Genomic DNA, 25,640 nt, shown 5'->3' with positions numbered 1-25,640 from the left:
TCGATTTGCCTTCCTTCGGCGTTGGGCATGATCCCCACTTTTCTTCACACTGACAGGTGGTCAGATTACTTGGCATTATGCCCCTCCTCAGTGGTTTCTCCTCCACTCCTCACACTGACCACCATGAGATTGTTCTAGTCGAGTAGTCACTATAGTGGCTCTCCTCCTTTCATTCAGCATGTACACCCCACGTGATAGGCTACTTTGGCATTCGCTGGGATTATTTTGTACTCAGTAATATACAGCCCTGACTTTTTCCAAAAAAAAAAAAGTATCATAATCAGGAATTCCATTTCATAAAGTCACACAACAGAATATTGTCAGCTTCCAGTATCCTTGAAGCTCGAAGAGTCATCAGTGACTCTAGTATCTAAATCAAGGCATCTGTTGACAAAGGAGCGGAGTAACTCCCCTCTTGTGCATCCCACTGCACGAGATCTCCGGCCAAGCTGAATTCTGGGTTCCGTTTGGAGTAGACTATGCTAAACCAAAAGCCTCGAGGTAAAGTTTCACAATCTGAGGAGTATCTGCCAGGTCCTCCTCCATCCACTTCGCATCCAATGCAGGGTAGTTCTTGAACTTAACCAAGAACCGCCGTCGGACTTCACCTTTATTCTTCGTATCCTTATCTGCCAAAATCTGTTCAAAAACAAGGATCTCCTCGTTTTCTTCCGTTTTGGGTTGTTCATCAGGCTCCCCATCATCAGGCACATCAGCTTTAAAAGGTTTCAAGAGACTCACATGAAATGCATTGTGAATCCTCCAAGTATCAGGTTGTTTCAGTCGGAAGGAGACATCATTTATCTTTTCAGTGATCTGGTAAGGTCCGTAGTATCGCTTACGAAGCTTTGGAAAAAGCCTCTCCTTTCCCTTTTTCTTTCTCAGGCGTGCCTTCTCAAAACGTAAGAGCACCCAATCATCCTCCTTCAATTTCAAGTCGCGACGATGGCGATCTGCTGCCTTTCTCTGTCGTTCTTGAGATTTCTGCAAAGTCTCCCGAACCTTGGCAAAAGCCGTATCTAAGTCTTGCGTATATTCATCCGCTTCAAAAATCTTATCTTTTGTGCTTAGGAAGGGTGGAACCTTCGCAGCACCTTCAACAATCTCAAATGGCGTCTTCCTCGTCGAAGAGTGTATCGTGCTATTGTAGGCAAATTCCACCAAAGGTAAGTACTTTTCCCATTGAGTCTTCTGATCCGAGATATAAGACTTCAATAAATCTAGAACCACTGAATTGGCAATCTCAGATTGCCCGTCAGTTTGCGGGTGGAACGATGACGAGAACTGCAACCGCGTGCCAATGTTCTCCCAAATTGCCTTCCAAAACAAAGTCGTAAATCTGGGGCCTTTGTCGGAGGCAATCATCTCAGGCATGCCATGTGATCTGAAGATCTGGGCCACAAACAGTCTCCCTAAGTGATCCGGCTTGACTATTTTCTTCACTGGAATGAAATGAGCTTGTTTGCTAAATCTGTCAATAACAGTCCAGATACCATCGTGACCACTCTGTGTTCTCGGGAGATCAAAAATGAAATCCATTGCAATACTTTCCTAGGGGCGGGTGGGTATGGGTAAAGGCTGTAACAATCCCCGTGCTTTATGCCTGTCAAACTTGACCTTCTGGCATACTAAGCAACTGCGCACAAACTCTTCCACATCCTTTTTGAGTCTCGGCCAAAAGAAGTATCTCTCTACCCCTTTCATGGTGGTAGCAATGCCGAGGTGACCCGTAAAAGGTGGACAGTCGCATTCAGTCATAACCTTTTCCCTCAACGACTGTGTAACGCACAACATGGTTTATCTCATCAAGTAGCCATCCCGAATGGAATATCCCGCTACTGTCTCCCCATCCCGTATCCGTGTGAAAACGTCTGCAAAATCTGTATCTGTGGCATACTGGTTGACCATATCCTCGAAGCTCCTATGATGTATCGCGGAAATAGCCAGAACCAACGGCTTCCGAGACAAAGCATCTACCACCACATTCTTCTGTCCTTGCACATGGACAATCTGGAAGTGAAACTGTGACAAGATGCTCGCCCACTGCATCTGCTTTTCTGAAAGCTGCTTTTGTGACAAGAAGTAGCGCAAACTTTGATGGTCTGTAAAGACAGTAAAATCCGCTCCGAGTAGGTAATGCCGCCACTGAGTAAGAGCATGGATAACCGCCAAAAGCTCTTTCTCATAAATTTGTGCTGTCATTTCTGGCCTTGAGAACAATCGGCTCTCGTAAGCAATGACATGGCCTTCTTGCATTAAGACCGCACCCAGACTACGACCACAAGCATCACAATATACTTCAAATGACTTCTGCAAGTCCGGTAAAGTCAAAACTGGTCCCGTAGTCAAATTTTCTTTCAATGTTTGAAAGGCAGTCACCTCTGTGGGTCCCCACGGGAAAGGGACTTCTTCCTGTGTCAAGATATGCAAAGGGGAAGCAACATCTACAAACTTTCGAATGAACCGCATGTAGTACGAACATAGTCCCAAGAAGCTTCTAACTTCATGGACATTCTTCAAATCGGGCCAATCACGTATAGTCTCTTTCTTGGTCGGATCCATTTGCACTCCTGCTGTTGAGACAACGTGTCCCAAAAAGTGTATTTGTGGTAGGATAAAATTCACTTTTCTTTGCATTAATCACTAACTTGTGATCTCGTAATGCCTGAAAGACCTGAAGCAGATGATCTCTGTGTTCTGCCTCATTCTTGGAGAAAACAATGATATCGTCAAAGAAAGTGCCAACAAATAGCATGTACTCTCGAAAAATCCTATCCATCACCCGGTTAAATGTCGCAGGAGCATTGGTTAAGCCAAAAGGCATCACCAAAAACTCAAATAACCCAAAAGTTGTCCGAAAAGCTGTCTTGTAGACGTCTCCCGGCACGATTCTGATATGATGATATCCACTCTTCAAATCAATCCTGCTAAAGCACGAGGATCCCTGTAATCAGTCGAGTATATCATCGATCCTAGGAATCAGAAATCTGTTCTTGATGGTGATTTTGTTGAGAGTTCTATAATCGATGCACATTCTCCAAGGTCCGCCTTTCTTCAAAACCAACAACACTAGACAAGACCCTTTTCCAAGAGGTCTTTCACTTGGTTCATAATCTCTTCATTCTGTGCTCGGCTCACACGGTAAGGTGGCCGGTTCGGTGGTGTGCTTCTAGGTATCACATCAATGGTATGATCTTCAGGACGAGTAGGTGGTAACTCGCGTGGTAGGCCCTCTGAGAAGCAATCGGCGCGAGAGTGGAGAAAATCTTGGCGTTCTTTATCAAGTTTAGACATATTTGTCCTATCCCTATCGCTCAATTCTTTCATAAAGATCGAGTAAACAAACAGATTGGATTTCATTAATTTAGAAATGGCCGAAGCCGATACAATAGGGACAGACACGCCCTTCAGTTTAATGTCAAGTACAATAATTCTGCCCTTCTCTATAGCCAATGTCGCTTTCCTCGCCTGATAATCGACCACGGCGTTGTTCTTGTGGTACTAGGGAATCCTTAAGAGAACATCACAACCTTCCAAAGGCATTATGAAAAAGTCCTCATGCCCCAATTACCCCTGACAATGCAACCGAAGTTTGCCAATGGACAGGTGTAATGGCTACGTCCCTGCCGGGTTCCGCTAGAACAGCCACCGCAAGTGGTCCCATCCAATCGGAAGTGATCTCGAGCCGCGCCGCCAATTCTGGTGAAATGAAGTTGACCTTGGCTCCTCCATTAAAGAAGATCAGGGCCTCTTGGTCTTTCACTTTGCCCCAAGCTCGGCAAAGTTATGTACTCTCGTCCATGGTGTTGGGATCGGTACCCACACAATCTGGAACCAGTCTTGTTTTCATCTTGCCTTTTCTTCCACGTTCCTCAGCTGCTCTTGAACTCTCAGGCCTGTCGTCGTTTGTCACGGGGACGTGGCAGCTGTTAACTATGTCTCGAGGACGTGGCAACTGCTAACTTTAGTTGTTGGTTTCTTTCCAATGGGTTTTGTTTTATTTTTGAGACCCTCTTCTTGAAGTAGCAAACGGCCGGACATTGTATGGCCAATGTGAACGGTAGTTTCACCCGTAGACGGAAAGTGGTCGGCACTGGAATTTGTATAGTAAGAGGATGTCTAGGCTCAGAGCAAGATCATATAGGTCCCCCCGTCGCACTTAGCAAGTTGGTGGATACTAGGGAGTGAACTCAATAAAGGCCTAAAGTCAAGGTGTGACTACCAACGGAAAGTATCTGACAGTTGGGCGATGCGGTCCCAATGAGGATAGATGGTCAGATGACTGGGCGAAGTCATCTGGGCGACCAATCGGGAGATTTTTAGGCGGCAAACCCGAAATGGGCAAATGCTTGTAAATGCGCCAAGTGGCAGTTTTTCATGAACTTGCCTCATGCAGAAAAATGGGCGCTGAATTTTATGCTGGGAGAGGCCTCCTTTTGCATTTTGTCACAGGTTAAGAGCTATGGAGTGCTTCCCTTCCCCCTTATGTACAGTGCGGTGTCAGGAGTGATGCCCTGCACGCTACGCACTGCTCTCTCTCTCCCCTATGAGCAGTATGTTATGCTCCTCTAGTGGGCTTTTCATTTGACCAATGTACAATTATGTGGGTTCATGCGCGATTACCGAGGCAAGAGCCTCTTGCATAGGTACTGGATTAGCTAGCAGCTAATCCCCCACAGGTACAGGTGAATTCGGAGAGGTTTCACGTGAGAAATCTCGTCCGATTCAAGGGGCAAGTAGCCCTATAGGTGCGGGAGCTCGAGGTCTTGCTACAGATGCGACCTGCACGCGAAACGGAGCCCAAAACAGGGAATTACAGCCTGCTGTGTATTTTTGCAGGTTTAGGGTTTCGGCCCTAAATGGACCCTAATACCCCCGGGAGGTTCGGAGACGCGAGGGAACCGCTGTACAGGTGATCTGGCGCATTTTCGGGGCAGAAAACAGAGAATCCAGCGTGCTGCAGATTCTCCTAGGTTTTGCAAAGTGTCCGTATGTGTCGGGAAAGTCATCTATTGCGTGGGGATACTGACGGTGAAGCGTCCTAGTACAGTTATGTTGCCGGAATTGGGCCAGAACAGGTGTTTCTTAGCCTAGATTGTGCGGGGCAGCTTGTAGGAGATCACAGGTTTTATTCCCTCTGTTAAAGAATAAAGAAATACCGAAAGGGGCGCCAATTTTGGGGCTTACAGGTTGTCGGCGTCTGCTCGGAGCATTCTAGCTTATGAGCCGTGTGTGTACTTAGGTGTTAATCCCCGTTACAGGTTACCTTTGCAAAGTACTCTGTGTGTGTCTAAAGTAAAGAATTTCGGGTGAAAGCCAAAGCCTACCGCCCTACGGGCCGGTTTCATGGTTCCGTTGCCGGGATATCAATCACCTTTTCCTCAAAGAGTGAGCCTTGGTTGTTTTGGGTAAAGACACAGAGTGCAGTAACGTGGGATTACACTATGGCCGACAAGGGGAAGGGCATTATGGAAGAGGGTTCCTCTTCAAAGGACAGGCAGGAGATCCCTATGGTTTTCGAGATTGGCGAGAGCTCACGGCCACGTTAGTCTGTACCTCTTGTCAATGTGAATGTCCCTCTAGTAGTACAGGGCTTTATGACTGGGCAACTTGAGGATGATGCGTTCAAGACTGAGTTAGTTGCCGCGGTGAATGTATTTTTGCAGCTGGTGCAGAATCCAAGGTTCATATATGGAGTTCTTACAAGCGCCACCAGTGCAACAGCAAAATAGGCAACCTACGCCGCGTACGGAGCTTGTCGAGGCTCAAGCCCAGGTTCTTCATGCGGGCCAGGAGGATAGGGAACACTCACATGTTGCGGAGTTAGGGGCTCCAAAACAGGTTCCTCCCGTCCTTGAACAGGTGGCTAGAACGCCTATTCCACAGGTTATGCCAGTTCAACCCGCCACCTTTCAGAGCCAGCATGCTGTCTTGAATGGACAGGGAACTGGATACCAGGCTATGCACCTAGTTTTTCCACCACCCACGGTACATCCTGGATATTTCGGGGGTGGATCAGTGTTCCAAAGTATGGCTGGTTATGCGCCTAGAAGTCGGCCGTACATGCCATGAACAGTGTTCGGGGGTATGCAAGGCATCATGCCAAACCCCATGTATGGTAGTATCGGCATGCAACAAGGTCTTCACTACAACCAGGGCCAGTTTGGGGTACCACAGGGTCATTTTGGCATGGCTGGTTTTTCTGGACAGCAGCTAGATATCGCACCTCTGACGCAAAATGTCAATGGCCAAGATGTGCCGATCATGCCTACTACAGTGCCCATGTTGCAGACCATCCCTTATGACAACTTGGGGGCACTAGAGAAGCCGAAGGCTTACAAAGAAGGTGGTGCAACTGTAAAGTTCAGTACCTTTAGTGGTTCGAGGATAAGACAAAGGCTCTTACCTTCCTCCAACAGTTTGATACAGCATATGCAGGAGGGAATTTTACAGAGGCCTCGAAAGTCAGGAAAGCTGCCTCTTTCTTAAAGGACAATGCGCTCACATGGTGGACAACATTGTTAATGCAAGGACAGGCACCCGCCACTTGGGGTTTACTTCAAGCAAATGTTTGTATCTGCTTGGTTGTCAAATGAATTTGAAGCCGACGTTCATGACAGATTGGCACCAGCTTACTTCAGCTTCCTGCAAGAGCTTGCTGGAGTACAAAAGGAGGTTTTGTAAAGCGTTACTCTTAGTGACCTCCTACAGATTTGTGCCATTGACAGAGCAGATAGAGAAGTACTGTTGTGGGTTGCCTAAAGGGCTTCGCGATTACTGTACAAAGCCTCACTCAGCTTATGGAAGTTGCGAACATTAGTCTTGCCTTGTTGAAAGGAGAGGACAGTGGATTTCCGAGCAACGACAAAGGAGGGCAGCAAAAGAAAAATTCAGCAAAGAAGCCCTTTGTGAAAACGGCTCCTGATGCGTCACAGGGTTCAAAAAAGGCCACCAAATACAAGGATTCAGCCGGGACTTTTGGAGCACAGGCAAAGAAACAGAAAAGGAAGCCTTTTGTGCGCAAGTCGCTCGAGGAAAAGAAGGTCCTAATGGCTGAGAACAAATGCTTTATATGCGAGCAGCCTGGTCACTTTGCTCTCAATTGTCCACAAAGGAAAAGACTAGCTGACTCAAAGGATAAAGAAGACCAGAAAGGCAAGAAGCCTAAACCTATGACAGGTTTAGTGCCAGACTGAAGTGCTAGAGGGGCTAGCGATGGGTGTAGAAGACCACACGAGCAGAGAGAGAGAGACCACTAACGCTGTTGCAGAGAGAGGGAGAGAGAGAGCGTACGATTTTCTTAGTGTGTTTCTTGGGCACACAACTAAAAGCCCTATGTTTTATTATTATGTAAGGGTTCAAATTTATGACCATTTAAATGGCCTTTGGGTGTGAACACACCCAAGTATAAAAGAATGAATAAATGAGTAAGAGAGGCTATAAGAGGGCCTTTAGACCAAACAACCTCCCACTTAAAGGCCCGATGTGGTACCTTTAAGTAACTCCCAGTAAGTGTAAGCAATGCTGATGTTGTGTCTTAGCAAGACACTTAGTGAGAACATCTGCAGGGTTATCCTGTGTCTTGACCTTTGTCAGTGTGACAAGGCCATCATCCAATACCTGTCGTATAAAATGGTACCGCACATCAATGTGTTTGGTACGAGCATGGAACATGGCATTCTTAGCCAGGCATACAGCACTCTGACTATCACAACCAAGCACTAGAGCATATGCAGGAAGACCAAAGTCTTTGACCAACCTGCCAAGCCAAATAGCTTCCTTAGAAGCCTCTGTGGCTGAAATATATTCAGCCTCTGTAGTGTCAATGCCACAATCTTCTGTAACCTTGAACACCATGAAATAGCACCTCAAGCAAGTGTGAATACATACCCACTGGTAGACTTTCTAGTGTCAAGATCACCTACCATGTCCAAATCACAGAATCCCCGCAATAATAGTGTACCCTTGCCATAACATATACATGTGTCCAGTGTACCTTTTAAGTACCTGAATATGCTCTTCACTGCCTCCCAATGTGGTTTGCCAAGGTTAGACATGAACCTGCTAACAACTCCCACTGCATAAGCAATGTCTGGTCGTGTAGCAACCATGGCATACATCAATGAACCACAAGCTGAAGCATAAGGAATGCCTTTCATAGCATGAGCAGCTATATCATCTTTTGGGCAATCAAGCTTGCTAAGCTTTGTGTGCGTAGGTAAGGGCACACCAAGAGGCTTAGCATCAGCCATATTAAATCTCTCAAGTACTTTCTTGATGTACTTGTCTTGAGAAAGAAATAAAAGACGCTTCTTTCTATCCCTCCTAATACGCATACCCAAAATATGTTCAACTGCACCCAAATCTTTCATCGAGAAAGTTGAATTCAGCTCCTTTTTCAAAGCATTCAAAGTCTCCTTATGCTTGCCAGCAATCAACATGTCATCCACATATAGGACTAGCACAATAAGACTACCATCAGGAGCCTTTTTAGTGTAAAGACAGTGATCTCCTTGACTGCGTTTGAAACCATGATTGAGCATAAAAGTATCAAACTTTTTGTACCATTGTCTAGGAGCTTGTTTCAGCCCATACAAGCTGCATTTTAGTTTGCATACCAAATGCTCTTTCCTTGGAATGACAAAGCCCTCAGGCTGCAGCATATACAGCTCCTCATCCAAGTCACCATGTAAGAAAGCAGTGGTCACATCCATTTGATCAAGCTCCAAATCCAAGATAGCACATAGAGCAAACAACACACGGAGAGTAGACATCTTCACTACAGGTGAGAAGATTTCCTGGAAGTCAATGCCTTCCTTCTGTGCATAACCCTTAGCAACTAAACGCGCTTTGTATTTGGGTTTGTCATCAATACATTTGATCTTATAAACCCATTTGTTAGGAATAGCTTTCCTACCTTTGGGCAAATGCACAAGCTCCCATGTATTATTTGCATACAATGATTGCATCTCAGATTTCATAGCAAGCTCCCACTTACTTTTGTCGTCACAAGACTGGGCCTCTTTGTATGTAAGAGGCTCTCCCTCATCAGTCAACAAAACACAATCCAAAGATGGCTGAAACCTCTTTGGCTGACGTCTCTGACGTGTAGATCTCCTCACCCAATGATCTACATTTGCCGGTAAAGGGTCTACATCCTCGGGAATGATTCCGTTATCATTTAGCGGCTGATTTTTAGCATTTATACCCTGCTGTAAATCATTTTCAGCTTGTTGGTCATTGTGTTCTATCCCATTTTGTGCATCTATTTGCTGTCCATTCTCTTCTGGCTGTTGCACAAATGGTTGCTGCTCATTTTCAGGATCAATAGGCACCATATTTTCAGCCAAGGAAGGCTTTATGGCTGGCTGGTCATTATGAAATCTGACCCTCTTTTTATCATGGTCTACATGTGTAGCATTTTGGAGCAATTTAGCCTCATTAAATACTACATCTCGGCTGCGTACAACCTTCTTGTAATCAGGTAGCCATACTCTGTAACCCATCTCACCCTCATCTCCATAACCCATGAAGATGCCTCTGATGGATTTCATGTCTAGCTTAGTCCTCTGATCTACAGGCACATGCACAAATGCCTCACAGCCAAAAACACGCAAATGGTCATATGAAGCAGGTTTGCCAGACCAAACCTCTTCAGGGATGCCATTGTCCAAAGCACGATTTGGAGAACGGTTGCATACATGAACTGCAGTTTTCAAAGCCTCTCCCCAAAATTCTTGCGGAAGATTAGCTGTGGACAATATGCAACGTATCCTCTCACAAATTGTGCGGTTATATCTCAGCCACACCATTAGATGATGGATTATAAGGGGCTGTTAACTCCCTTTTAATACCATGCATCTCGCAAAAAACATTAAATTATACGTGATACATACTCTCCCCCATTATCTGTTCTTATGGCCTTTAACTTGAGACCCTTTTGTGTGGTCACAAAAGCATGAAATCTTTTAAAAGCGTCAAAAACATCACTCTTGTTTTTAAGTACATACACCCAAGTCTTTCTACTGAAATCATCAATGAAAGATACAAAATAGCGTGCACCACCATGTGAGCTCACAGGCATAGTGCAAACATTTGAATGTACTAAATCAAGAGCATGCAACTTTTTAGAGACACAAGACGAATAAGAGAACTTCACTTGTTTACCATAGATACAATCTTTACAAAATTCAAGGCAAGGACCTTTTACATCAAATCTCCGAAGAGAGGAGAGAAGCTGTAGTCCTTTCTCACTCATATGGCCAAGTCTCTTATGCCAAAGTTCCATTGGAGAATGAACTTCAGCCATAGCAACAAACTTGCCAGGTAAGGCCTTGCAATGCAAATAGTATAAAGTTCCCCTTTTGCTGCCCTTCACAATCAACATAGAACCCTTTTGTATTTTCCAAGAGCCACCACCAAAAGTAGTGAAGTAGCCCTTTACATCCAGCTGCCCAACTGATAGCAGACTCTTCTTAATGCCAGGCACATATCTAACACCATGCAAAAAAAGTTCTTGGCCATTTTCCAAAGCCAAGTGAATGGTGCCAGCACCGTCAATGTCACATGCATAGTTATTACCCAAGTAAACTTTACCCAGGTTACCTGCAGTGTATGTGGCAAAAGACTCCAAAGAAGGAGTTACATGAAATGAGGCACCGCTGTCTACTATCCAAGACTGGGACAACCCATCATGAGTTGAAAGCAAAGTATCAATAAGGTCTGGCTTCGTGATATACATATCACTTGCCATAGCCACAACATCATCAAAGACACTCGAAGCTACGACAAGTGCTTCGTCCACATCAACAATTTCCTCTATGACCACACTAGAGGCCACATTTGCCTTGCCAACATCCTTGGAAGAAGAGGAGGTGTCATCATCACCTTTAGCATCTTTTGCATCCTTCTTCTTCTTACCCTGCTACTGCTTCTTCCTCTCAAGCTCTTGCTTGTAAAATCTGCAATCAAGCTTTTTATGCCCTTTGCGTCCACATTGATAGCAAGTTATATCTTGAGATTTTCCCTTGCTCTTACTTCTACTCTTGCCCCTGTTAGCTACATTGTTCCTTTTCTCTGACCTGCCCCTTACATGATAAGTTGTGCCACTGCCTTCACCACTGGCTTTCCTCCTAATCTCCTCATTGAGAATGGAGCCTCTTACGCCATCATAGGTTAAAGCAGCATTGTTTGACAATGACACAACAAGTGCTTCCCAAGTGTCGGGCAAAGTCATCAAAAGAAAGATAGCTTTCAACTTGTCATCAAATGGTTGCAGCCCTGAATCTTGAAGTTGACTCAAAACACCTGTAAACGCATTCAAATGCTCAGATGCAGGCTTTCCCTCATCCAATTCCATGTTTACAAGTTTCCGCATGAGATGAACTTGATTCACAGGAGTTTTATTCTCATACGAACTAGTCAACTTCTGCCAAATAGCATGTGAAGTGTCAAGACGCTTAATATCGGTAAGCACATCATCTGACACAACCATTTTTATATAAGCAATAGCCTTTTTGTTCAGCTTTGCCCAATCTGCATCTGACAAGTTTTCAGGTTTTGCTGCAAGTAATGCATCTTCGCAATCTTTAAGAAATAGAATGTCTTGCATTCTTTCCTTACACAAATCAAGGCCAGTGTCATCAAATCTTTTGATTTCCATCAAAGACTTTGACTCACTGCTACTTGTAGATGCATTGGAAGCCATTTCGATGCAAAATAGACCAAAAATTCACTGCTGTAATTTTATAACAGCATGCTGCAAGTTGCAATTTTAGCCTCTTACAGGCTTAGAGAACACTATAGAAGTGCAAGGAGACGTAACACTTGGTTACAAACACTTTATCCAAAGTGTACAGCAGTAAAAGAGATAAATTTCAGTAGTAAATACTGAAATTTCAGCACACACATGAAGCATACATCCTGTGCATGAATGCTCCCACTTTAGCAGTAACACCAAAGTGCATTTGCAACAACCTCAAACCTGCAACTGAGGTAAAAGCTGCTGCAAAATGTATTTTCAGCAATACATAGACTCAATAGGAAGCATCCACAAGTAAATACATGTGTTTATTGTCACATAAACCTCCTGTATATGTGAGAGAGGTCTCAAACTCTGCCCAATTGTACCACAAATTGCAATACATGACACAAAATGTCCAGAATTGCATCACATTTGCAAAAGCCCCAAAAGTTACTGCACAATTTGTTGGAATTTCTGAAAAATCAGCAAAAGTCCTCAATTTCTCAACTCGAATCCCCGAGAATTTCTCCTGTAATTACACCTGTAGACGTAGACTTGAATAATCTAGCACTAATGTGCAAAACCCCCAAGTTTAAAGTGAAAACTTGCTGAAATTTACTGAAATTTTAGCAAATAGGACAAAACCCCCAATTCTTCGGGTGGATTGGTGTTGCCTAAAGTGTCCCAAATGTACTTGTAACACTTGTGCTTGCTGTAATTAACAGAAAAAACCTGGTTTTGAAGAGAAACAACCCGAAATGACCTGTTTTCAACTTGTTTTCAGCATATAAGCACTTGTGGGCTGAGGTATTGTCTTCCTTGAGTCCGGGGAGGAAAGAGAAGACACCTGCGGTTGTTGTTTTTAGAGAGAGAAAACTGCGTAGGAGAGAGAAAATGAAGATTTCTCGCGCGGGAATGCGCGCGGGAGTAGGGAACTTGGCTCTGATACCGGTTTGAAGTGCTAGAGGGGCTAGCGATGGGTGTAGACGACCACACGAGGAGAGAGAGAGAGAGACCACGAACGCTGTTGCAGAGAGAGGGAGAGAGAGAGCGTACGGTTTTCTTAGTGTGTTTCTTGGGCACACAACTAAAAGCCCTATGCTTTATTATTATGTAAGGGTACAAACTTATGACCATTTAAATGGCCTTTGGGTGTGAACACACCCAAGTATAAAAGAATGAATAAATGAGTAAGAGAGGCTATAAGAGGGCCTTTAGACCCAACACAGACATGGTGGGTGAGAGGCCCAGCACAGATGCCAGTGAGTTATGCAGGGCATGGGGTAAAGTTAGGGATTAGACGGCACTCATCTTCTTTGATCCAGGTGTCAAAGCCAACTTTATCTCACAGAGTTAGCTATGAAGCTAGGCATCAGAGCTGAAGAGATGGGGTACACAGCAGAGGCAGGGATGGCATGTCCTGGCCACTCAGAGTGTATTACTCCCATCATTGGAAAACTGCGTCTGCATATTCAGTCATATGTGGACACAGAAGAGTTCTACATCAGGCCGCTGGAAGGATGTGACGCCTTGTTGGGGATCCCGTGGATGTTCCGAGTGCATGGAGTCTTGGATGCCTACAACAAAAAGATCACTGTACAGCATAGGGGCAAAACTCACATCTTGGATGTAAAGCTTAAAGGAGAGTCAGTCCCTATTGTATCTGCTTTTGCTATCACTTCTGTAATAAAGAAATCATCTTTCTGTGTACTTGATTTTTGCACGTGATGTCTCAGATAGTGATCAGTCAAATTTATTTGTGTTAGATAAAGAAAGGTCAGCATTTTTGCAAAACTTTAGTGTCTGTTTTTCTGATTCATTACCGCCGCAATTGCCGCCAGAGAGACCTGAGGACCATCGGATAGATTTGGTGCCAGGGTGTAGCCCACCAAATAGACCTCCCTACAGGGTTAGTGCGGCGCAGCAGAAAGAGATTATGGGCCAGGTTGAGGAGTTATTAGAGAAGGGGCTGATTCAGCCTAGTTCTTCACCCTTTTGCTCCCCAGTGCTCCTAGTGCAGAAGAAGGATGACTCATGGCGCATGTGTATTGATTACCGTGCTTTGAATAAGAATACCAACAAGAATAGGTTTCCTATTCCTAGAATTGATGATATTCTCGATCGTTTAGAGGGTGCTGCAATTTTCAGCAGGATAGACCTTAAGAGTGGGTACCATCAGATTCGTATAAGGCCAGAAGATGTGCACAAGACTGCGTTTAGAACGACATTTGGTCTTTATGAGTTTCTAGTGATGCCGTTTGGGCTAACAAATGCTCCTGCCACGTTCAACAGAATGATGGACCGGATTTTCCGCTCGCATGAACAGTTTGTTGGGACGGTCTTCGATGACATGATAGTGTATTCGAAGAATGAAGAGGAGCATAGGCGTCACTTGACCATTGTGTTCGAAGAGCTGCGCAGTCACAGGTTACTTGTCAATCCTAAGAAAGTGAATTCTTCCTCGAAGAGATCCACTTTCTTGGCACATAGTCTCAAAGGATGGTGTTAGACTGGATCCCGCAAAGGTCGAAGCTATCAAGACATGGCCAGACTTGAAGACTGTGCACGATGTCGGAAGCTTCTTGGGATTGTGTTCCTACTATAGAAGGTTTATCAGAAATTTTGTAGAGATAGCATCGCCTCTTCACGCTTTGCAAAAGAAAGAGGTCACTTTCAGATGGACCCAAAAAGAGATTTCAGCTTTTAGTCTCTTAAAGGAAAAGTTGACTTCAGATCCAGTTATTGTTTTGCCAGATCTCAGGACGTCATTTGTGGTCCAGTGTGACACGCGTGGCAGTAGCATCGGAGCAGTGCTAATGCAAGACGGACGGGTAGTAGCTTATGAAAGCCGAATTTTGCAAGGGCCAGAGAGGACTATGCAAGTCTATGAAAAAGAGCTCTTGGCCGTGATTCATGCGCTTTCTAGCTAGAAGCACTACCTCTCAGGTGCTGATTTTGTTGTCCAAACAGATCATCAGACCCTGCGATACTTCTTGACACATCAAAGTTATCCGAAAAACATATGCGATGGGCAAACATTCTTTCCATGTTCCACTTCCAGATTATGCATGTGGAAGGCAAGAAGAATGTTGTGGCTGATGCGGTATCAAGAAAGCCACAAATTTCAGCTGTGTCAATTCCTTATTATCATGAGCTAGATGACATGAAGGAACAATATACTGCTGATGAAGATTTTGCAAGGATCTTTGAAGAGTTACAAGAGGGGCAACATCATGAGCACTACCTCCTCAGAGATGTTTTTATGATGATGCATGGCAGACTTTGTGTCACTAGGCCACTGCGACATAAGGTCATGGAAGAGAGTCATGTCCCACCGTATGCAGGGCATCGTGGCATTGATGCAACAGTTAAAGCGGTAGAGACATTCTTCGATTGGCCTACCTTGAGGAGAGATGTGGATGCCTTTGTGCGAGCATGCATAGTTTGCCAAAAGGTCAAGTTTGATAGGCAAAGGGCACCAGGGTTGTTACAACCACTGCTGATTCCAGATAAGCCATGGGAAAGCATTGCTATGGACTTTATCTTTGATCTTCCAAGAACGCCAAGAGGGAATGATGGTATATGGACCATTGTCTGTAGGTTCAGCAAGCAGGCCCATTTTATCCCTGTCAAGAAGAAGATAAAATCTGATCAGATGGCACGCTTGTTCATGTACAATGTGTTTAAGTACCATGGTATGCCACAATCGATTATCAGTGATCGTGATCCTCGCATGACCAGTTTGTTTTGGAGAGGATTGTTTGAGAACGTGGGCACTATACTCAAGTTCTCGTCTTCATTTCATCCACAAACTGATGGACAGTCAGAAGAGGCTAATTCCACTATCTTACATAAGGACAGAAAAGTTAAAGGACAAGTTGCAAGACGCTATTTGGTAAAGTTCAAGAACTATCCGCTTATGGATGCAAATTGGATGGAAGAGCATGAACGGTCAGAGTCACCAAATGTATTGCAGCTTTACCTTGAAGCCTTTGGGTTATAGCCTACTTATGCCCCAACCCAACGTGTGCAAAGGAGGGGTAATGATAGAGCTAGTACATCAAATGTACATATGAATTCAGTGTAATAGATGGAAATGACCAAAGTATGAAGGTCTCATTAAGTCATTTGTATCTATGTGTTATGACCTTTCTTGCGGATACATGCGATGATAAAAGAGTGTTCATAGCACAAGATCATCAGTGGCGTGTATTTATGGTATGCAATCGAGGACGTTTGCGATTTCAAGAGGGGGGTATATCACGGGGATGTGGCAGCTGTTAACTATGTCACGAGGACGTGGCAATTGCTAACTTTAGTTGTTGGTTTCTTTCCAATGGGTTTTGTTTTATTTTGAGACCCTCTTCTTGAAGTAGCAAACGGTCGGACATTGTATGGCCAATGTGAACGGTAGTCTTGTTCCGCAGACGAGAAGTGGTTGGCACTGGAATTCGTATAGTAAGAGGATGTCTAGGCTCAGAGCAAGATCATATAGGTCCCCCCGTCGCACGTAGCAAGTTGGTGGATACTAGGGAGTGAACTCAATAAAGGCCTAAAGTTAAGGTGTGACTACCAACGGAAATTATCCGACAGTTGGGCCACATTGCACTTTTGGATGCGGTCTCAATGAGGATAGATGGTCAGATGACTAGTGGGAGCCCAACGAAATCATTTCCTAAAATTTAGGGAACTGCTATTTTGGGCCGCGAAATGTGTTCGCGTCATTACCTCCGGTATGACTAGGGGAACACTTTACAACTCTGCCGCGAAGTCAACTGGGCGACCAGTCGGGAGATTTTTAAGTGGCAAACCCGAAATGGGCAAATGCTTGTAAATGCGCCAAGTGGTAGTCTTTTATGAACTTGCCTCATGCAGAAAAATGGGTGCTGAAGTTTATGCTGGGAGAGGCCTCCTTTTCCATTTTGTCACAGGTTAAGAGCTATGGAGTGCTTCCTTTCCCCCTTATGTACAATGCGGTGCCAGGAGTGATGCCCTGCACGCTCTGCACTGCTCTCTCTCTCCCCTATGAGCAGTATGTTATGCTCCTCTAGTGGGCTTTTCATTTGACCAATGTACAGTTATGTGGGTTCATGCGCGATTGCCGCGGCAAGAGCCTCTTGCACAGGTACTGGATTAGCTCGCGGCTAATCACCCGCAGGTACAGGTGAATTCGGAGAGGTTTCACGTGAGAAATCTCGTCTTGATTCAAAGGGCAAGTAGCCCTACAGGTGCGGGAGCTCGGGGTCTTGCTACAGATGCGACCGGCACGCGAAACGGAGCCCAAAACAGGGAATTACAGCCTGCTGTGTATTGTTGCAGGTTTAGGGTTTCGGCCCTAAACGGACCCTAATACCCCCGGGAGGTTTGGGGACGCGAGGGGACCGCTGTACAGGTGATCTGGCGCATTTTCGGGGCAGAAAACAGAGAATTCAGCGTGCTGCAGATTCTCGCCAGGTTTTGCAAAGTGTCCGTATGTGTTGAGAAAGTCATCTATTGTGTGCGGATACTGACGGTGAAGCGTCCTAGTACAGTTATGCTGTCGAAATCAGGCCAGAACAGGTGTTTCTTAGCCTAGATTGTGCGGGGCAGCTCGTCGTAGATCACAGGTTTTATTCCCTCTGTTAAAGAATAAAGAAATACCAAAAGGGGCGCCAATTTTGGGGCCTACAGGTTGTCGGCGTCTGCTCGGAGCATTCTAGCTTCCGAGCCGTGTGTGTATTTAGGTGTTAATCCCCGTTACAGGTTACCTTTGCAAAGTACTCTGTGTGTGTCTAAAGTAAAGAATTTCGGGTGAAAGCCAAAGCCTACCGCCCTACAAGCCGGTTTCATCGTCCTTGTCATTTTGTTCTTTCTGTGTCTTTTTAGGGCACTTTGCGGAGATATGTCCATGTTCCTCGAATCCAAAGCACTTCACCTCCCTGATGAAATGAGCTCTCTCCTGAGGAGTAGGCTTGGGTCGTGCATCCTTCTTTTCTGGGTTGCTCTTTCTCTTTCTACTTTCATTCACTGAAGTCTGTTCGGCTCGTTGTGTCATGACCTCATCGGTGGGGTAGGTCAGACTGCCAGAGTGAATGGCAAAGCCCCGTTTCACATGACTCATCAACTCCTGAATAGAAGCTGATTTCTGTTTTAAGCAGTGTTCTCGGATCTCTGTAGGTAGACCCAAGGTAAACCGCTCAATCTGTTCTCTGAACGAGATCTTCTTGAATGAAGAGGCGGGTAGAAAAGAGCTCCAGAATCTCTCACAGTAAGCATCCACTGTATCTCTCTTGGTCATCCGAAGATGGTTCCAAGCAGCTCGTATATCGCGTTCATACTCTTGCGTCAGCCAAGAAGAAGTAAAAAACTTCTTAAATTTCAGCCATTTAACTGGCGCAGTCTTGTTTTAAAGAAGCGTGGACCACCAGGTTCGAGCATTCCCCTTAAAGTAAGAGGCAGCTCTCCGAACCTTGGAGTGCTCTGAGTAGCGTCCTCCCGCGAAAGCGATGTCAAATTGCTGTATAAAAGACAAAGCCTTCGAAGCATCTTTATATCCTGAAAAAGTGTCAAATTTGATCGACTGTCCACCTTCCTTAAACTCTCTGACTTTCTTGCTTTTATCTTCCAGAAAGTCATACTGGTTGGCTTTATAAAAATTCTTCTTGTTCGCATAAAAGTTGCCGTCATCAGAGTCTAAACTGTCTGTAGACGAGTCCTCTGTAGAACTGTCACTCACTGGGCGAGATTTAGACTTCTTTGCCTTTTTCTTGCCCTTTCCGAAGCATTGTTTCTTGCTTCGCTTTTTGCCTTTTCTGTCTTCTTTGCTCGAATCTGAAGAGCTAGAAGAACTGTTAGAAGAAGAAGAAGAAGAAGAAGAAGAAGAAGAAGAAGAAGAAGAAGAACTGGGTACTCCTTCAAATCGAACACGCTTCTTCTGTTTCTTTGCTTTGTCAAATGTCGACCGACGACCCATACCGGGAAGTAACACGGGAAGTCAGTGCCTTTCTTCTGCTTTTTGCCGTGCTTTTTAGCTTTGTTCTGCGCGTCAAAAAGCTAAGCAATCCGTGCATCAACCACCTCCTCTAATTCCTTCTTTGAATAGGTTTTGTGAGCGGAAGGTTTCTTGAGAGCGGGTTTCGGGGGTGGTGTCGATGTTTTCTGCCATTGGTGCACTTCCTGAAAAGAAGTCTCGCTCATATATTTTGCCAATTTTGGGTCCTTCGCAAAACTGAGCATCATCTTTGTTGCATCGCCGATCAATTGATGACGCTTCATCTCTCGTTGCTCTGCCTGAGTAGGCCGAGGTGGGCCATACTTTGTCGGAATCTTCGTTGTGATCCCTGCCAGCATCTCCGGATGCAGAGGGAGCGACTGATCCTTGCGTGAAGCCATAGGTGCCGCGGAAAAAAATTTGGGATCGGATTTCCCATAGAAGAGAAATTGGCCGTGCTCTGATACCGCTGTAACAGACTTGGACACTCCAAGTCAAGAATCAATCACGACAACACCAAATAACCACTTCAAAACAGTTCACAGTTCACAATAGATTTGCATTGGCCCGGCGGAGTTTCGTGCCTAGAGATATTGGCCCCAAAGACTGGCTCCCCTTTCGGTATTTCTTTTATGTATTAATCAGTGTTCAAAGTACAAGAGTGGATCGGGTCTCACTCTCAGACTCTGCATCCAGATGCTCTGCAGAGTGGGAGCCCAAACCACTTATTTAATGTTTACAAGGGATGCCAAAAGCAGAGCCCCTAAAAGCTTCAAATCAAAAGCCTAAAAATAAAAGCAAAGGCTCTTTCCTCTCTCAAGCTCTCTCGAGTTTTCAAAATAAAGCAAAAGTATTCTCTCTCTCTATTTCCAATTGCGTAGAGCAAAAGCTGCTTTTCCAGCGCGTGATTTCCGGGCAGTGCCGTATGGTGCCACGTCATCATGTCAACGCTTTTTCCAGGTTCAGCTTGCTGCCCTAGGGTTAGGGTTAGGGTTTTTGGCAGGTTTTAGGGTTTGCAGGTTTTAGGGTAAGGGTTAGGGTTTTTGGCAGATTTTAGGGTTTGCAGGTTTTAGGGTTAGGGTTTCCAGAATCAGGGTTTTCAGCAGCAGTTAGGGTTTCGGCTCTCGGGCAAACACGTCATCACTTTGTGACATTATCAAACAAGGCACGTCCTGTCATGTGAGGATCTCGATCACTCATAGTAGACTTGGGCATCCCATGATGCTTAAAGATTCTACTAGAAAAACCCTAGCCATATGATTAGCTTTGATTGTTTTCTTGACTGGATTTTAGTGAGCTTGCTTGCTAAAAAGAGAGAGGGATGTGCGAGAGCAAATCGTCGCCTTACATGAGGCAAGGGAAAAGGCAAGCTTTCCACTAAACCTGTGATCACGTGCACCCACTACTCACACACACACACACACACACACACACACACACACACACACACACACACACACACACACACACACACTGTAGTCACTTAGAAGCAAAATCAGCCTCTACTCTCAAAATGGGCTTCATGCAGATTTGGCAAATTGCTCACAGACCGCAATGTGTCGAGTTTGTCTCTTTTGAGTTAATTCCTAGTACCCACCGACTAATAAAGTGCAGTGAGGGGCCTAAATGACTTTGAAGTGACTTTTAATGTTCAGATTTCAATGCCGACTTGCTTGACCATCTCGTGGCAACTTGCCCTTCTCGATTGCGGGTGAAACTCTCGGCCGTCGCCCATTTCACACTGGCCACACAATGTCCTGCCATTTGTGACTTCAACAAGAGGGTCCCAAAAATCAAATAAAAATCAAGGGCAAGAAACCAACAACTAAGGTTAGTGGTTGCCACAGCCTCTTGACACAATCCAATACAAATATGCCAAACCGCATATGGACTCGGAAGACCACATATACTCCCACTATTATAACTTGCTTCCTTAAAATCTTCACCAAAACTGTCCTTTGTACTTGTGCTGAGAGGAATATACTCACAATTGAACTGTGCAATCAATATCCAATACACAACATGACTCCAATACTCAAGGGAAGAGTAAAGCAAGGTGGTTCAAAACGTACTGTACGTGGCGTATATGTAACGCATTGTTCTTGTTCCGTACAATTTTTTTTTTATGTACGTAAAAACACGTACTCTTGTAAAAAAACCTCAATTTACTGAATTGTCTAGGACATTTCGAATAAAAAACAAGAGAGAAGGCAACAACTTATAGAGACATTTAAAGACATGTGTTACAAGACAACCACATACTGCGTAACTACTGCAAGAGACTTCAAAGTTAAGACGACATTGATGATTGAACAGGAATATCAAAGCTCAAATGAGATCTGAAATAACACACCAATACTGAAAACATCAAAGTACCATAGGTGATAGCCTATAGGCTATAACAAAAGGCTCATCATAGAGCATACAAAAGTCATAAATGAAACCATGCTACTTAAAAAAACGAGTCTATATAGTAGTAGAGAGCACTCAATAGCTAGCTAGTCCATGTAACATGGGTGATGGCCCCATCCTCAAAAATCATCATCAGATTCATATGAAGACTCCGTTGAAGAGAGCAAGTCCCTGTCTGTCTAGACATTGCCCTTGTCGTCCTACTCTGGCTCTGCCATCGCGGACACCTGTGCTAGATCTGGATCATGTTGTCTCTGACCAGTATCATCCTCTACTGCATCTGTCGAAGCCTGAATGAGGCGAACAATCTCGTTTGCCCGTTTCCGAGAAGAACGAACATGAAGCTTCTCTTTACAAATGCTCTCCCTTTAAGCACTCTTTGGGCCTGGAGCATGCTCACGCAGAGGAATAGCCAAAGTCCGTGCGCGTGACCTCGTCACATGCTGATCAACACTCTCCAACTCCGTGTAAGTAGTCGAATAATCTCCTCCTGCTCATTTCTAATCTGCAGCTCCACCTCGTCCATAGCACTTGGGTCTGCCACCATCTTCACGCGTGTTGGGTCTGCCTGTTGAAAATCGAGGAAACATTATTTTAGTATTTACTAAGTACTCTAGGGTTGAGTGCTTTGTTGCAGGAAATGTTTCCTCTAAGGAAACGTCAATAGTTAGAAACATAAAACATCAATAGCTACACCAAATGCTCTCCCTTTGAGCACTCTTTGGGCCTGGAGCATGCTTACGCAGCGGAATAGCCAAAGTCCGTGCGCGTGACCTCGTCACACGCCAATCAACACTCTCCAACTCCGTGTGAAGTAGCCGAATAATCTCCTCCTGCTCATTTCTAATCTGCAGCTCCACCTCGTCCATAGCACTTGGATCTGCCACCATCTTCACGCGTGTTGGGTCTGCCTATTGAAAATCGAGGAAACATTGTTTTAGTATTTACTAAGTACTCTAGGGTTGAGTGCTTTGTTGCAGGAAACGTTTCCTCTAAGGAACCGTCAATAGCTACACCAAATCCAAGGAAACATTGGGGTTAGAATGAGTTTCTGGTAATGCATATTTCTTGCTGAAATGTAAATTATTCAGACTACTTAAAGAACTTACTAATTTCTTGAATGAATATGACAAACTGGACAATTTGAAGACCAGCATGGCTGAGGTTTTGAACAAATAGAAAGCACTGTTTCCTGAGACATTTTTAACCTGTTTCTAGGTGTGGAAGAACATAATTGCAGCAGGGAATGAGCTTGTAATGTTGGCAGGTTCTCTTTCAGAGCTTTCCGAAAGCCTTTACAAGCAACAGGTAAACTGTTTCTAGCTGGTTTTGTGCTTGCTTGCTTGATATTATACATTGATAATCGATATGGACTGGGCAGCTTAAAGAGTCTAGTAAATCAATGATGACGAAGGATAACTCATGCACTCAGAAAATATTGCAAAGCTAGAGGGGTTGTATGAATGTGCACTCTTTCTTGGGCAGCAGATAGCCCATGTGATCCATGATGGAGCAGAAAGAATCACTACTCACTCGTAAGAATACACGCTCTTCTTGCGCAGCGGATAGTCTATGTGATCCAAGATGGAGCATAAAATTTACGCTTCAGTTGAAAATTTGTGATACAAATTTGATAGTGGAAGTACTGAAAAGCTGAAGGGCTTTTTCTAAGACAAAGCTACAAAGTTACCTCTCTTCATACTAAAGGCTAAAACAGTACAACAGGTTTCCTTGGAAGTTGTATGATGCAACACTAATTTCTAAAAACTGTACTTCCATACGGAGTATAGTCAGCACTTGAGAGGATCTTTCCTGATTCTAGGATTTTTCCTGATTCTAAATTTGCAAGGAATGATATCGTGCAAATTGCAAACTTATCTTGTCAAAATGTCTCTTCTACAAGCTGTGGGGTTACAAATTAGATTTGTTGATTCTTCATGGGTTGGCTAGAAATTTGTGACACTGTCCCTACATTATTCATAGAGCTCAAAAATGGTGGTCAACATCTGGGATATACGAACTATGTGCCATCAGTTTGGTCCTTTCATCCACATGTCTTTGTAGAAGAACTCCGTCTAAAGGCAAATAGATAGTTTTATGAGTCTGTCGTATCTTGATTGTTTCTATTCATTTAACAATAAATGAGGGTTTCCGCTTCGTTTTCAATATTAATTATACAGCAGTTTGTTTTTTTCAGGTATTGAGCTTGTTTGATGGAACCCCCAAGAGGACTGTGCATGCAAGCAATTGTAGAGATGGGCAATCCATTGATGACACCTACGTGCATGTGCCGTTGCCAGAAAGAATAATTGCAAGAGGACCTGATGACAATATTTTGAGGGAATTTCACGCTGATGTTTTTGTCGAGGATCATGCAAACACTAGAAATGAGCAATCCATTGAGGACACTTGTGTGCATGTGCCGTTGCCAGGTAAAACACTTGCAAAAGGATCCGATGACACTTTTTGGAGGGAATTACCTGCTGATTATATTGTCAAGGGTCATGATGGTCTCAAATGCTTGCCATCAGTGCGTCATGCTGCGCAGGCAAGAGCACAGAAGCAACTTCCTACTAAAGCAAGGTATCAATCGGATAACAACCTGCATAAAACAATTGGGAAAGCTAAAGATCGTCTAACATCACAATGCAGGCTTTCATGTGCCAGCACTGACAGTGTATGTCAAAACTGTGGGCTAAATTTAGGTGCAGAATGCATTATGTGCAGCCATTGTAAAGCAAACTATCACCCAAAATGTGTAACCTTAACTGCTGGAGAATGGTGCTGTCCGTTGTGTTTTTCAAAACAGCATACAGAGATTGCATGTGAATTGGGTACCTTTAATAAGGGGATTTGGGATGAAGAAAGGCAGAAAGAGATTCTTTTAACAAGCAGCAATGCAACTACTGAAATATGCCAAGGTCTTCAAATATCGACTGGGAAAGCAGGAATTTGTGAAGCATGTAAGAAAGAAGATGACAATGTTTTGCTTTGTGATGCATGTGATGCAGCTTATCACATGAATTGTCTGAGTCCTCCCATTGAGAGTGTTCCTGATGGTTGTTGGTACTGCCCTGCCTGTGATGAAGCTGGAAAAAGATTAATGGTATTACAACAAGACTCGGATGTGCACAATTGTGCTGTATGTGAAAGGGTTTCCAGGGAACATATGAATTGTGCAGAGAATGAATCCACAGCTCGGGTTTTGTCGAAAGATACCTCTCCTGCATACCTTGTGCCAGAGCATACCATGGATCACGAATATCAAGATTGTAATCTGGATCAAGGAGTTTCAGAGCTTTGTGTCGAAAATAAGGCAATGGATTCTGATTTTTTCTCAGGAACTGGAAATGTCTGCAAGTTTTGTGGCCTGGATGAAGGGAAAACCAGTATCTCATGCTCGAATTGTCAAAATTACTATCATTTATCATGCCTCAGGCCAGCCCTAAGAAAGCGCCCGCGTAAAACTTGGTTTTGTCCCTCGTGCCTCTGCAGGGTGTGCAAAATTGATGTCGATGATGATAAAATCCTACTGTGTGACGTGTGTGATGAGGGTTACCATACGTACTGCCTCACTCCTCCCCTTTCAAAGATACCGGAGGAAGCGTGGTTTTGTAGCTCATGCATGCCGAGGAACACTCCAGAGCTTAAAAAGAAACTGAAGAGCAATGAGCCAAGAAGGTTGTAAAATGGCTTTTCCTGTATATGATGGGCCTTGGCTCTCATAGACTTCAGATCTGTCTCCTTGAGGAAAGTTTTCTTTTTGGTAGGCGTATCTGCTTATATTTACACGGTGTGTACACATTTAGCCTGCCTAGGCTACTGAATGCAGGACTCTATTTTTGAGCTCGGTATTTTTGTTTGCTTGTTCATGCTTTTAAGCAGAAATGTCATAAGATGGCATCTCAGTGATAAACAAGATGAGAGAGAGAGAGAGAGAGAGAGAGAGAGAGAGAGAGAGTCGGCGTCCACCCCTGCCTCCACTTACAGTTGGTGGCTCATTACGCACCCAAATTAAAACCTAAGCCTCACGAATTTTAACACATGGTTCAACATATCATGCGTACTGGTAGACTTTCAGAAGTATTCATTAATTTGCTATTAAGAGTTCTTCTGCGGATGGTGAAGAAGATTCCCGACCCTCCTAAGGTCTCCCCCTTCCCCGCTACCATGCGCCTGCTCCGTCCCACACACGCTCTAACCCGTGCACCCTCTCCCTATTGGCCATTCTTTACTTGCTTCCCCGTGCTCTGTTACGTGCCCTTGAGGGAGAGGGGCAACTTCAGCATGCAGTTCTTATACACATCATCTAGAATCGTGAAGTTTTTCTATCATACGGAAAATATATTTCCATATTATCACAATATAAAAATATAGAATTAGCCATAATTGTGGCCCAAGCAACTACAAAATTTACTATTGATCTAACTGAATTGGTAGTGCCATATACGTTTTTTAATTTGATTAGAAACCTCAATGTAAGATATAGTTTGTAGGATGTGCAAGCTTGGTTGG

General features: G+C 44.3%; 1 protein-coding gene across 1 annotated transcript in view; it reads left to right on the top strand.

The window, feature by feature from the left end:
- Positions 1 to 24,979, top strand: part of LOC147458514 (uncharacterized) — a 53,389-nt gene extending 28,410 nt beyond the window's left edge. Inside the window, exons 3-4 of the mRNA XM_086513162.1 lie at positions 22,344 to 22,433; positions 23,323 to 24,979. Of these exons, the coding sequence (XP_086369288.1) occupies positions 22,344 to 22,433; positions 23,323 to 24,813 (1,581 nt within the window). The 3' untranslated portion in view covers positions 24,814 to 24,979. The remainder of the gene's footprint in view (positions 1 to 22,343; positions 22,434 to 23,322) is intronic.
- The last annotated feature ends 661 nt before the right edge of the window (positions 24,980 to 25,640 follow it).

The sequence above is a fragment of the Adiantum capillus-veneris genome, chromosome 5, assembly GCF_014529385.1.
Source record: "Adiantum capillus-veneris isolate H3 chromosome 5, ASM1452938v2, whole genome shotgun sequence".
In the NCBI taxonomy this organism is placed as follows: Eukaryota; Viridiplantae; Streptophyta; class Polypodiopsida; order Polypodiales; family Pteridaceae; genus Adiantum; species Adiantum capillus-veneris.
This window is presented reverse-complemented; position numbering and strand designations above follow the sequence as displayed.